Source organism: Vipera ursinii (assembly GCF_947247035.1).
Source record: "Vipera ursinii genome assembly, chromosome: 10".
NCBI lineage: Eukaryota > Metazoa > Chordata > Lepidosauria > Squamata > Viperidae > Vipera > Vipera ursinii.
Window position 1 is genome coordinate 22,321,336 of NC_139520.1, and position 14,201 is coordinate 22,335,536.

Sequence of the window (14,201 nt, forward strand, 5' to 3'; positions counted from 1 at the left end):
GAAGGAAGGAAGGAAGGAAGGAAGGAAGGAAGGAAGGAAGGAAGGAAGGAAGGAAGGCTGGCTCTTATTTTGCTATGGGACTACAATCCCCAGCATTCCTCACACAGCTAATCAGGTTGTGGATGCAAGATGATGGAGATGGAAGTTGGAATAGGGCCAAAATGCTTCCATCACATTATAAAGTCCTACGGCCTTTCTGAGACTGAGAACTAGCACCATCTCCACCCCTCTTAACTCATATTACAAAGAAAGATTTCAGTCTTTTGAGATTTAATGAAGCAGATGGAAAACAGCAGTGGTGAGAAAATGCAGATATTTCTCCTGCTAGCTTGTTTATCAAAGCCTAGGTGATACACACGTTAAATTCTGTGAAACAAAAATCAAAATTCACACAATCCAGTAAGTTTTGCTGCAAGGACAAAAGCTCCCAATTGGCTGGCTGCGACACGCTGCAGATGAATATACAGAGAAAAGACCAGAGGACTTGGGGAGCGGGGAGGACCGATGGTTTTCCATCAATAATAAGCACACTATTTTCTCTCCGGCTAGCTTCAAGGGGAGGCCATGCTTCACCAACAGCTCATCCTGCAAGGCACTCTGAGTTAACACTAGCCTCCCACTGGTTGCTGGCCAAGGCTTGGGATGGGATTCCCAGCCCTGTGCGTTCTCATAGGCCGCCCCTCCAAGCAAGCAGAGAAAGCCATGCAGACAGAAGCCTTTGTTGACAAACAAAAAGCTGCGCTCCAGAAGTGCCCGGCAAGCAATCCCTAGAAGCACAGGCCTCGGGACCAGCTGCCTTTTCCCCTCAGTCAGGGTTTTGGCACACAGCAGTGCCGATAACTAGAAAGCAGAGACGGGCTGGTGCCCCTCCTTGCAGCCAAGTCACCAGCCTTGCCTGGCCTTTCCTGAGCACAGTCTGTGCTCTTTTGTACAGGTCAAGAACAGGAAAGGTGAGCGAGCGTGGAAGATCGATCCATGCTCAGTCTTGTTAAGCCCACCTGGCTATGAGACAAGGCAAAGCAGTGGCAATCACATTCCGGATATGGAGGTACACGGAGATTACATTCCCAGCATTCTGAAGAACTGCAAGTCACAACTGCCTTCCAGACATTTCACTACGTTGGTGGAAAGAAAAACAAATGTTTGCAAGAAGACCGCAGAAACACCTATTTTATCATTTGCAACTATATACAGGTAGTCCGTGAATTTCTGTTGGAAAATTTCTATTGCTAAGTAACGCGGTCATAAAGAGCGACTGCATTGCTTAGCAACAGCAATCTATGCAAGCTTGTTTGCTGTCATTAACCGAATCCTGCGGTCAATGAGCGAAGCATTCCCGCAACCAAGTCAGTGGAGAAGCGGGCAGGAAACTGTAGGGCCCGGGTGGCTCACAAGCAGGCTGGAGGGCAGGTAAATGGTGCTGTCAGGTGGGGGGAGGTGCAGGGTGGGGGGAGCGTGTGAAGAAGGTTCTCCCAACAAAATTCAGCCCAGTACTGAAAACATGAAAAAGAGACGTTACCTTTTTCCCAGTTTGTTTCTCCACCATGTTGTTGCTGAGAGAGAAATCGTCCGATTGTGGTGTTTTAGAACACCCACCCTTGGGCATCGTTCTGCCTTCCTTACTTGTCCTTCATTTATGCTGCCGTCGCTTCATCATCAACTGTCTGAAATAAGGAAACGGACAGGTGAGCCACGGTCTAGGAAGAAGAAAAGGGTGGGGGAGGGGACGAGTGGTAACAATAACTGAGGGATGGGCCAGGCCAAGGGCTCTGATGGGGACCGTCTGGGGACGCCGGGCTTCAGGACTTGGCCTTTCCAATTCACCTGCAAAGAAGGAAGGCCGGCAGCGCTCCCAAGGCCGCCTGAGAAAATGGCTCCGACGGACCATTTTCTGGATTCCTTAGAGGAATCGTCTTTTTTTAAAATCTGCATACATGTACATGCAAACATGCGCATACTTTCCCATCAAACTGTAATTCCTTGCTCACATGTGTGTTGCAATTAAACTGCATTCTCCTGATGCTTGTGGGAGTATCACATGAAATGCCAGAGAAATTTGCTTCTGATACCAAACCGCTGCTAGAAGAAAGCGAAGATGGAAAACTATAAAGACGGCATCTAACGTTTTTTTGCACAACTGAGAAAATGTCTTCCCCAAGCCACTCAAGGTTACGTGTGTGTGTGTGTGTGTGTGTGTGTGTGTGTGTGTGTGTGTGTGTGTAGGCGAAGCACAATTCAGAAGCACAGCAACAAAGCTTTGTTACCCATGCCGTGAGTTGCTTGGTTACAAGATTAAAAAAAAACAACTGAATTTTGCAGTACATAGTAGCACCAGTAGTAATAGTAGTAGTAAACACTGTAACTTATCTCCAAGACCCTTTACAGTCATTTATTTGCACATAGAATTCAATCGCCTGGATCAGAAAAGACTTTGTTTTAACCTAAGAAAGCAGAGCACTGAAAAAGGTTTCCCTCATAAAGACCGTTGCCACGTCCCATAATTTGGCTACATGTACGTAGCAAGCTTTCCTCTCCTTCTCTCTCTTTAAAAACACTCAACTGAAAGAAAACGTTCAAAGAGCAGGGAGACTGTGACTAAGTAAGGATGGGTTGGGGGAAAGAGGTGTCCAAAACAACCTTTCTTTTTTCTCTCTCTCTCTCTCTCTCAGGAATCTTGAATTTTTACAACATGCATGGCGGGGAAAGAGAAAGGAGAGAGGTATACAAGACTCAAATCGATAGTCTTTCCAGCAAAAGCCCCATGAAAAACACAACAACTTTCTCATCGCTTTGATGCTCTAGGTCCAGCCACTGAGCACAAGGAAGCCACACAATAAAGGTTCAAGACACAAAATTCCTAAATCCATATCCTGTAAAAGATGACACACTGTGCTATAATTGCCACGATTTTCTTCTTCTTCTTTTTTTACTAAATTTTGACAGTAAGAAATTTCATTTACAGCATGCTGGGTGAGGAACATATTAACTTGCAGGGCGAGTTATGTGAATTTCTTTTATTCAGCCAGATCTCTGTCCTGCTCTCCTTACAGGTTCCTGACCTTTTCTAGCATTTAAAGCTCTGAATCACAAGTATCTTGGACACTAAAGCCAACACTAAAATATTAAGTAGATAAATCCTCAACAATCCTTTGTTTCTAATATCAGCCTTGAAAGCCATTTGTCAGTTGAAAAGACAAGATATATTCTTTTAAATAAAATTCAGCCAACAATTATTAGGCAACTCTTAATGGTCAGTTATGGCCCCAACTACTCCCGCCTAGAAAAAGGGCGAGGTGCCTTTTCTTCTTCTTTTCAAAATGCTCCCCTTAAAACGCCTTCAGAGCCTAAAGCATCAAGCGAGCTCTCTTTCCTCAGAAATTGCTTCTTTAAAATCTCACAGATCAGTGTTTCTCAAACATGGCAACTTGAAGATGTGTGGCCTTCAACTCCCAGAATTCCCCAGCCATCCGTCACAGATCATTCAACATTTACAGTCGACTGTCAATTCAGGGGGGAAAGTTAGGTCTGGGCTAACAATAAGCATGGGGAATGTATTGCATCATCTCCAGCCTCATTTCGTGACGGCTGTTGGCACATTTAGCCGGGTCTCTGAGAAATAATCAAGCTAACAGTCAATCCTGATTCAGGCAGGGCTTCCGCGTTACATCAGCCTGCACCCTCATTTTCTTTAGCCAAGCCCTTAAGATAAGGGAAATGGGAGCCCGGACGTTCAATCCTTTCTGAATATATTCACTGACAGCCACCTCCAAATGGATACTGCAGTTCAGAATGAATCCTTGAAGGGCATTTGGCCAGGCATTTGGTTCAATTATGCTGGGGGGGGGGAAAACTGTTTGCTTATTCTGGAGAGCAAGAGAGCCGTTTGTAGTTAGGAGGTATACCTATTTTGAAGGGAGTTTCAAAACCTGGTTTTCTGAGAGCAAGCCAGAAGGATGCCAGATTAATTCCACACCCCTTCTGTTCATGTAGCTGACTCATTACACTTGGAAAGCTGGCTGCCTCTTCGTGTAAACAGAGCACTGGCCTGCTTAGCAGCTTGGAGGGAGTATTATATTTGCACAACAATTACCAGCAGTGCCTGAAATCTCCATTTTGTTTCACAGCACATTGTGAAGGAGTCTGAGGTGGAGAAAAGAGAAGACACACTTACACACTTTGAACCAGCTTTCCATCAGTGGGGGTGAAATGGCCTCTATGTTCTATTTTTTTTTAAAAAAAAGTCTTATCTTGCCTTGAAAAAATAGTCAGCTATCATTTCTGACCAATCTACTTTTCTGAACTGTGACTCTGCTTCCTATGCAGAATACTATTTAGAAATCAAGTATGTTGACTTGTCCAAGCATTTTTTTTCTCTATGGATGCCCAAATAGGCTTGGAAACATACTATATAATCCTCCAATTATTCTCAGCAGCAGCAACAATAAAAACCCAATTTAGATCTGGCAAACAGCTACGCATGTGCAACTGGACTGCCTAGGTATCGCTACCTATTCAACCTGAAATAAGAATTGTTTCCATTTTAAAGTCATTTTCATAAACCAGCTTAATGAAGTTCCTCTTTGGAAAAAAGGGGAATAAGGGGTTGAGGATGAGGGAGAAGCCTTCCTGAGACAAAGCAGCTTATAAATCACAACTGACTTTCAATCTATGAAACCCTATTGTGGTTAGGCAGATATAGATTGGGCAGAAGGGGAGACACTACCAGGCAAGCTACGTTGGCCCTTTTTTTCAAGGACGGCTCCCCCCCCCAGCATTAACCTGCCTTGAAAAGAATCGGAAAGGCCAGAGAGCACCTCCAGTCGGGGCTGGGGAAGGAGGGCTCTTGCCCCCCCACAGGATCCACCTCCTCCTCTTGGCCTGCCCAACAGAAGGTGTCCTAGAAAGTTCAGGAAAATTATTCAGTGAAAGGGCAGCTCGGGAGTTTAAATGTCAGTGCTTTCACAAATGCTTTTTAAAAAAGAGAGCTTCCTAGTTCCTAGGCCCTGTAAACATGTCTGGCTGGGAAAACGTCTGGAAAAGCAGCATCCCCTTGAGGGAGGGTGGTGGGAAGGGTGATGGGGGGGCCTTGTGGGGAGCCGGGAGGTCCCACCCGGCCCTCCCTCCCTCCGGCTTCCCCTGCTTGGCCCTCTGGGAGACCTGCAGGGTCTTTGCAGCTGAAAGGTAGCTGTGGACTGAGAGCAGGGGGCGTTTCTTGGGGGGGGAAGGGGGGCTGTGCTGTGCATTTCCTCCCCCCCATGCAAAATGCCAAACGTTGTGAAAACGGCCGAAAAGCCTCCTCCCCCCCCCCCCCTGAGCTGCGGCTCTTCCTTGGTTGCAGCCACTCCGGATGATGGTGGCTGAGGCCAGCTGAGATATGCATGTTCACTCCACCATTTGTGGAAGAGAATGAAGTTTGAATATGGTTTTAAAACTAGCTTTGTTTTCAAATGTTTATGGTACTGTTAAGCACTGTGGCCTTTTTGTGGTTTCAAGACTTTTTGAAACTACTCTCGATCCTCTGGGATGAAAAGCCCATTAGAGTCAGGTAAAGTCAAAATAAAGTAAGTAAAGTTTGAAATGATGCCTGCCACAAACAAGTTATTACAAGCTGCTGTAATATCTCCAGGCATTTTAGCTCTCTCTCTTCTTCCTGCACTGGCACACATGGGATGCTACATCAAGTGCTCAGTGATAATTACATGCTTTTTAATTTGATCAGATTTCAGTCCTTAGGCAAATGAGAAGCCTGAACCTCTGGTCCTGGAAGTCTTGCTTCACACCCAGAAATACCAGTTCTCTAGTCCATACACAACTTCTGAGCCTGCTGCTTTTAAGAATCCATTTTTTTAATTTAATACTCAAATTAGGTGCTTCCAAGGAAGGAAGGAAGGAAGGAAGGAAGGAAGGAAGGAAGGAAGGAAGGAAGGAAGGAAGGAAGGAAGGAAGGAAGGAAGGAAGGAAGGAAGGAAGGAAGGAAGGTTCAAATATTACTTTGGATTGAAAGATTTTAGAAATTTGCTAGATTTTAGAAATTTGCCTAAGATTCAGATATTGATCTGATTATTCTCAGATTATAACATCATAGTAATGATATGGCTTCCATCAAAAATCTGCCCCGTTATTAGTTTTAATTATGTACCCCCTCCAAATATACAAATCTAGATATTTTTTTCTGAAGAGACACTTGTAGAAAGAACCTCCGCCATTCTAATCTAGGTCAGGCTCCTCCCTTGGATGGGACTGGTAACTAAACAGCTTGAAGTCTGGCTATTCTCTGGCGATCTCCAGGAAACCTCAGGCAGGAGACTGAACGGGCAACTCAAAACATCTTGGAAAAAGGCATCGGAAAATCACTTCTGCTCTGCTGCCAAGTATACTCCACTGATGCCTTGGGAGTCTAATTTGAGTCAAAGGAGACTTTATTTTCACATTAAATTAACACCTAATGATTAGGGTTTTTGAAATAAAAGAATGGAATCAAAATTCTCTTTGGAGAATGAAGCCACACAGCCTTTAAGGCCTTCCCAGGCCGCAGCTTCATTTTAGAGGCTCTGCTGACACCGGTCAGCGGGGCAGAGCCCTGCAAGCAAACTCAAGCGCTGAATTGCTTTCACTGCTGCCAGCTTCCACCACCCTGGGATTCTGCTTACAGCCCAGGAGAGCTGGCGAGGGTGCGCTCTTGATCTGTGTTGGCTGAAGGCATCCAGGCCAGAATGGCCCAATATGCCCGGAAGTGAGGGCCCCAAAGGGAGAGAGAGGGCTGGCAAGCAGCAGCCATGCCAAGGGGATTTGGCCAGCACAACAGCAGGAGAATTGCCACAGCAAGAGGCCGGCCTGCAAAGCCCCCGAATGAACCTGGCGTTAGGGAGCCGGCAGTCCTGCTAAGGTCGGAAAGGCCTCTGGATGAAGGGCAGCTGCTTTTTCCAGCTTCACCGATTACTCACAAGCTTCAAGGAGAGAACATTCAATGATCCACACAGGCTCCCGGCTGAATGGTCTGTGGCGTGGATGAGGCAGCTCTCAAGGCTATTCGGGTGTCTGTTGTGAAGTTCTCTTTTACACCATCAAGGAAACAAATCCCGATAACTCTGTCGTGCACAGAAAAGAAAGCCCAGCCTTTCTGCAACTTTCAGGTTACAATGATTTTTCCTGAATTTCCCAGTTCCCTTTTGGGAATACATAATATTATATAGTTTTATAATTGATACTGACAATGAGTAAAAGGATGATGAAGTAACAAGCACCCAGACTTCTGGATACAGTGTTTTAAACAAATAAATTTAGGCTTCTGTGAACGATGCACAACCAAGTGTAACTGCCAAGGCAGAAATCTGGTGTGCATTTGTCATTAATGCTTCCTGTGAACTTTGTGGTATAAAGAGCAAAGGAAAGGGTAAGTGAACCTCAGCATGACATCCCAGTATAACTTCTTATATGATGATGTTTTTCCTGCTTAATTTGCACACTCATCTAGAAAATCCAATTTCTCAGCTTGCTTTTTGATCATTCTTCCCATTTTCATTTTTGCCTATCATTGTATTTTTACAACTTTTTACCTGTAAACAACCCCTCCAAATCATCTGGAATCAGGCAGCTTATACGTTTAATTAATTAATAATAATAATAATAATGAGGATCAGTATTGTGTTTGTTTCATCCCCAACTATCAAATAATAAAGAACTTAATAGAGCAGCAGCCCTAAAAGAGAGTCATAATTTTTCATCAGGCAAGGAGAGGATTAAAGAACCTGCTGGCAGTTCTCTCGACTTTTGCAAAAAGCAGAACCTCTCAGAATGGTGGGGAAGGACCACGCCACACTTCCCCTCAGTCTTCTCCTCCTGGTCCAGGGAGGCTTCCTTCCTCACAGAAAATTTCTCCATCTGCCCTACGTGAATACAGTAAAGGCACGGAAACAACACTCTGAATTCTTCTCCAGTCCTGAATTAATTGAAAGGGTAAGATGAAAAACTAGCCTAATCGAACCTTGACTAGTAGTAGCTAAAAGATGGGGCTATTTCCATGCCAGCTCTACGTTAAGTCCTTTCTATCACCTGGAACTACAGCAAAAAGTAGGTGCTCTAGAGAAGCTTGTAATATTTAACATAACAGGAAATGTGTTGACAAAAAGAGGCGTACTGCTGTGGTACAAAGATAGATTTATCTGACTGCTAGTCAGTGTTTACGGATGCGCTCTGCTAGTCTTCTGGCTGGCTGTCCTACAGAGTAGGACACAATGAAAACCCCTTAGTTTAACCACACATGGACAGACTCAATCATAAGTTTCCACTGGTAAACAATAAGTTCAACCTAATCCAAAACCACGAGGAAATTCCTAGAAGCCTGGCATCAGCCAAATCAGCCATCAATAGACACGTAAGCCACATTTATGCTCCATTCAAAAGAGACAATTAAAATTTTTTAAGAAGGAAATAAAAACACGGCCTCTCTAGCAGCCAACACCCAGATAAGCAAAGGTTTTTCCCCCCTACCGCTCGGTTGTGTCCTATTCTCAGAGTCTGCCTGGAGAAATCCCCGCACTTTGCTTGGCAAGGTTTTCCGTAAGTGGATTGCCAATGGCCCCTTCCTCGGACTGAGAGAAAGCGGCTGGCCCAAGGGCCCTGGCTGGTTTTGTGCCTGAGGCAGGACCAGGACTCAGGGTCTCTTGGTTTCTAGCCCGATGCCCTCGCCACTACACCAAACTGGCTCTCGAGCAGGGATTAGCACCAAACCATAGAGCAGAAAACAAAACCCTACTCAAGGCACTACACCAGCAACAGGGCAAGCTGCTACTGCATGTAGATAGGGTGCAAACCCACACTCACTCACGCTGATGGCGTTATCTAGTTGGGTAATGAAACGCCTGCAAGCAAACAACCAAGCTTAGAGAGCACCTAAGGCTCCCCAGTTAAAACCCGAGTATAAATTTGTAGACCTTCAAATGTAACCTAAAAGAAAGAACACCAATGCAATGGCTGATCTAAAGTGATCCTTCTGTTTTGCCAGTGAGGCTGCGCCAGTCCAACAGCAAAGACTTGTGCTGTGAAAAGGCCCGAAGGCATTAAAGAGGTTGCAGGGACCATTCAAAATTAAACAGGCAAGTATTAGGGGATTACTGGAACCACAAGGTTCGTGCTAAATATAAACTCCAAATGTCTTTACATTCTAGAAAGATGCTTCATCACAAAGAAAGTATGTCACTACTCAAACTCTCAACACTGAGAATTCCAGAATTTTTGCATTCATAAGACTGGCTTTTCAGCTAGGGAGTCATTCTTTCAAATTTTCTCACAGACAGCCAGGCAATGAAAAGCAGAACTAATTCAGCTGCAGTTTTATTTAACATTTGTTTACTTAAAACATTTCTACTCTCTTTTGAATATTTTCTACCTAAAAAGATGGACATGTTTTGAATAAAATAATTCAAAGTAGAATCCTGGCACTATGGTCATTAAGCAGAGCACCCTGGGAGGCCTGGCGCAGGCCAGGCATGAGCTGGGGTGTGCTGCAATGTTGTGCAAAGTCACAGCCATCACAGTTGAGTCCTGCATTTGGCAGCAGCAGCCCCAAGCTGGGCTAAGTACAGTAGAGGCCCAGATTCTTCAGCAGTCACAGCCAGTTGCCGCTGCCCCAGGCCTCTATGCCAGCCCTCGTGCCTATGCAATGACTCACAAATGCTGCCTTGGGCCGTTTTCCCAGGTGGGAAGGCCACAGGCAACAGCATGACTGCCCCCCCCCCCAAGCATTCCCAAAGATCTGCTGTGCTCCACTTCCCTTCAGGCATTTTTCTCCTGCTGTGGGGAGGCTGCGTAGGCCATCCAATGCAGCTCCTGGAGCCTGTTCCCATGAGGCTCCCAAAACCTCCAGAAGCGCTGCAAGAGCTGGGTTTCTGGAGCCTTCAAAACGCCTGCATGTCTCAGGAAGACTTGGACCCCATCCTTTTGTTTTAATTCAGAAGGGTATCAAGACAGACCGTGTAATGTTGACTTTTCCATTTTAATAACAATTTTAAATGATGGCAACAACAACAAGCAGTATTTCTAAATCTTCAAAATAAAGAGTTGCCCATAAGCCCCCACATTTTGCTTAGTCCAGAGCAAATTACTCTTTCCGTGGAGAGACTGGGCACGGTAGGCAATAACCTTGTGTACTAAATGTCTCCAGATGGACGCCAACTAACCTGACAGTAAGTAAAACACACAATTACATTGGAAGATCTTTATCGAGACTTCTAGTGAACTCTTTCTGAATCAAGATGTTTTAACTGCCAGGGCCGAAGGAATTCCCCCACAGGATTGAACGGAACGACTCCCTAAAATATACCCATAGTGTTTTCATCTCATCCTTACTCTAAGGATCCAGGAACAGACTACGCTTTCATTTTCTCTCCTGGGCATCCAATTCTCACAGCTCTCCTGCGAGGAAGGTGAGGCTGAAATAGTGCCACTGCCTCTGTGCAGATCCACTCCCAGCCCTCTTTCAGCTTCTCCCACCCTGGTTCCCAAAGGGAGCGGATGGCACTCTTAATGGGACTCTTCTTGAGTCTCCGCAGTAGCGCCAGGATTAAGTATTCTCATGCTGGCATGCGGACCAGGAGTTCACTGCCTGCAGCTTTTCTTACTTTTTTTTTTACATCATCAGCTGCAACGGGAAATTTCTCAACCACTTCATCCTACAGATATGGTTCCCTCCTGGCCCAAAGCTTTCCCCTTTCCTGTTAAGTTTTCAGGTGAGCCGCTGTACATTTTTATTATTTATCCCGAATGGCCACCAGATTGCTAAGAAGGGCAGTTTTTAGGCTGACTAACTTTTGTAGTGTTTGTTTGGTCAATTTCAACGTGTATTATAAGCTTCTCAATATTGCTGTTTCAATGTCTTAATCTTGTGTCCTAATTCTGGCTTTTTGTAAACTGCTTTGTCCTGATCCCAGGAGCTTCTCTCTTGTGAATACCCTTGGCACATGACAGCAGGGCTGCCCATCTCAAAGACCAGCCCTGGAGGCAGCCTGGCCCAACTGTCTCCGGGCAACGTGGCTAAAGCCGACTTCTCTGAAGTAAGCAAATTGATTTCATTATCTACTTTTGCGCATCGTAAGGAAGAAAATCAAGTAACGGGCACAGAAGTACATTCTGGCAATTATTAACATGGACTAAGGTGAATGCATAGGAGCAACTACAACAAAAGAGGATCACGTGGATTTCATTGCATCTCATTCGATCAAGGATGGGCAACCTTTTTGAGACTAAGAACGACCCGTTAGATCTCGAGGGTCTCACTGTCAAAGAATGGACTGGCCCAAACAAAAACTGCCACTGATTTAATGCAGCCTGTTATGCTTTTCTAAAAGGCTCACTATCTGGGCATTTCTTCACTGCCGTACGAGCAGAGTAAAGAGCGTCTCTGCAAAAGGCCAGAGTGCCTCACCAGGGACACCAGACGTATCATCAGAGGCTTCCAACTCAAAATGCTGATTGAGACGGAACACGCTGTGGTAGCCCAGACTGGCTTATCTTGCAAGGAAAGAGAAAGGCAATGTGGAATTAACATTGGCATCGTACTACCTGCCAACTACCTAAGAGTATGACTTGCACACAATCACGAACCATTTCAAAATGCTGTTTTTACAGTCAATTGGAATGGAAACATATGATACAAACAGGATTTCTTTTAGCTCTTGATCCACATAGTCCATTCATGTCTACTGGTGATGTTATTTAGAACACACACACACACACACACACACACACACACACACACACACACAAAACTCGTTAGCAGCATCACGTTTCTGGGTGTGCAGCTTGGTCGCTCAACAGGGAGACACTGGTGAAGCGGGCACAGCAGCGCCTGCATTTTCTACGTCGCATGAGAACAGTAATCTTCCTTCCCCTGTCCTGACCACTTTATAGAGGGACGATCGAGAGCATCCTGTCATATGGCATCACTGTCTGGTTTGGAAGCATCCCTGCTTCGGACAGGAAGGCGGTGCAGAGAGTGGTGAGGGTGGCAGAAAAGATTATTGCTAGTTCCCTTCTTTCTATCGGGGACAGGGCATGCAAGCAATGCTTGAACAAGGCCACAGTATTGTCTGGGATGGTAGAGCATCCTCTTCACAACCTGTTCTCCTTGTTACCTTCTGGGAGGGAGGGGCTTTGTGGTATCCGAAGTAGAACATCCAGATTCAGTCACAGTTTTGTTCCACAGAGCATCAACCTTGTGAACTCTCAAGCTTCCTCTTTCCGCTATGTATTCAAAATGGACAGTGATTAATATCCGTGTGTGTGTAATGTGTGTTATGTATAGGTATAGTGAGGGCAGTTTTCCCGCCGCCTTGAAGGAGGCGGTGGTGAGACCTCTCCTCAAGAAGCCTACCTTGGATCCGGCTGTTTTGAATAACTTTCGTCCGGTCTCCAACCTTCGCTTCCTTGCGAAGGTTGTCGAGAGTGTGGTGGCGCATCAGCTCCCTCTGGTCCTGGATGAAGCGGATTATCTAGACCCGTACCAATCGGGCTTCAGGCCTGGGTACAGCACGGAGACGGCATTGGTCGCGCTGGTGAATGATCTCTGGAGGGCTCGGGACAGAGGATACTCCTCTGTTCTAGTCCTATTAGACCTCTCAGCGGCTTTCGATACCATCGACCATGGTATCTTGCTGCGGCGTCTCAGGGGATTGGGAGTGGGAGGCACGGTTCTTCAGTGGTTCTCCTCCTATCTCCTGGGACGTTCGCAGTCGGTGTTGACGGGGGGGCAGAGGTCGACCGCGAGGCCTCTCGCTTGTGGAGTCCCTCAGGGGTCGGTCCTCTCGCCCCTTCTGTTCAACATCTATATGAAACCGCTGGGTGAGATCATTCGTGGTTTTGGAGTTGGGTATCATCAGTATGCTGATGATACCCAACTTTTCATTTCGACCCCAAACCACCCCAGTGATGCCCTCGACGTGATGTCCCGGTGCCTGGAGGCGGTCCAGGTCTGGATGGGGAGGAACAGGCTTCGTCTCAACCCCGACAAGACGGAGTGGCTGTGCGTACCGGCATCCCGGGATATTCAGGATATTCCACCCCTCATTATGGGGGGTGAGTCATTACCTCCTGTAGATAGGGCTCGCAACTTGGGAGTCCTCCTAGATTCACAGCTCTCTTTAGAAGACCATATTGTAGCTGTAACTAGGGGGGCGTTCGCCCAGGTTCGCCTGGTGCGCCAGTTGCGGCCCTATCTAGACCGGGATGCCTTGCGCACGCTCACTCATGCGCTCGTGACCTCTCGTCTTGATTACTGCAACGCTCTCTACATGGGGCTACCCTTGAAGACCACTCGGAGGCTCCAGCTGGCACAGAATGCAGCCGCGAGAGTTGTGTCGGGGGTCTCCCGATACTCCCGTGTTACACCTTTGCTCCGCGAGCTGCATTGGTTGCCAGTTGTCTTCCGGGTGAGGTTCAAGGTGTTGGTAATGACCTACAAAGCCCTCCATGGCATGGGTCCAGAATACCTTGGGGAGCACCTGCAGCCGGCGTCAACTTCCCTCCGCCCAGTACGCTCCCACAGAGAGGGCCTCCTCAGGGTGCCGCCGGTCAAAGAATGCCGACTGGTGGCCCCCAGGGGGAGAGCGTTCTCTGTGGGCGCACCGGACTTATGGAATCATCTTCCGGTAGAGCTCCGGATGGCGCCCGACCTCCGCTCCTTCCGGCGCGACCTTAAAACCCATCTTTTTAAGGAAGCGGGCCTGGCCTGATGGGACGGGGTGGGTTTTGTTATTATGACGTTAATTTTAAATTTGTACTATGGGCATTGTTTAATCATGTTTTAATTAATTTTAACTTTTGTATCTGTCTTTTACGTATTGCCCTGTTAACCGCCCTGAGTCTCTTGAGAGAAGGGCGGTATATAAATTAAATAAATAAATAAATAAAAATAAATACCTCTTTTGAGAGCAGGCAACATAATTTTTTTTAATGTGGGCCAGTGTGCTCACAGTAAAAAATGACAAAGGTTATTTTATCTTAAAATTAAAAGAAAAGTACTGCAAAATATTCTTAATTATACAGTTAAAACTACCTCTGTGATAACTCTGAACAAAGAAGCAACTTAGTGACCAGGGCCAAGCAAAAGGAGAAATGTCCCTATGATTGGTTACAATCTCTCACATTTCCTGGTATATTTTTTTTACGGTTTGCTGGGTAAACCAATCTCATCAACGAGGCCTGCC

At 46.1% G+C, this 14,201-nt stretch overlaps 1 protein-coding gene across 4 annotated transcripts in view; it reads right to left on the reverse strand.

The window, feature by feature from the left end:
• Positions 1-14,201, reverse strand: part of ANKRD11 (ankyrin repeat domain containing 11) — a 99,066-nt gene that overhangs the window by 35,033 nt on the left and 49,832 nt on the right. For all 4 annotated transcript variants that reach the window (XR_014493397.1, XR_014493398.1, XM_083370384.1 and 1 more), the window contains exon 2: positions 1,520-1,664. Coding sequence is in view for 2 of the 4 variants with exons in the window: in XM_083370384.1 (XP_083226510.1) it covers positions 1,520-1,606 (87 nt within the window). In the remaining 2 variants the exon portion in view is untranslated. The remainder of the gene's footprint in view (positions 1-1,519; positions 1,665-14,201) is intronic.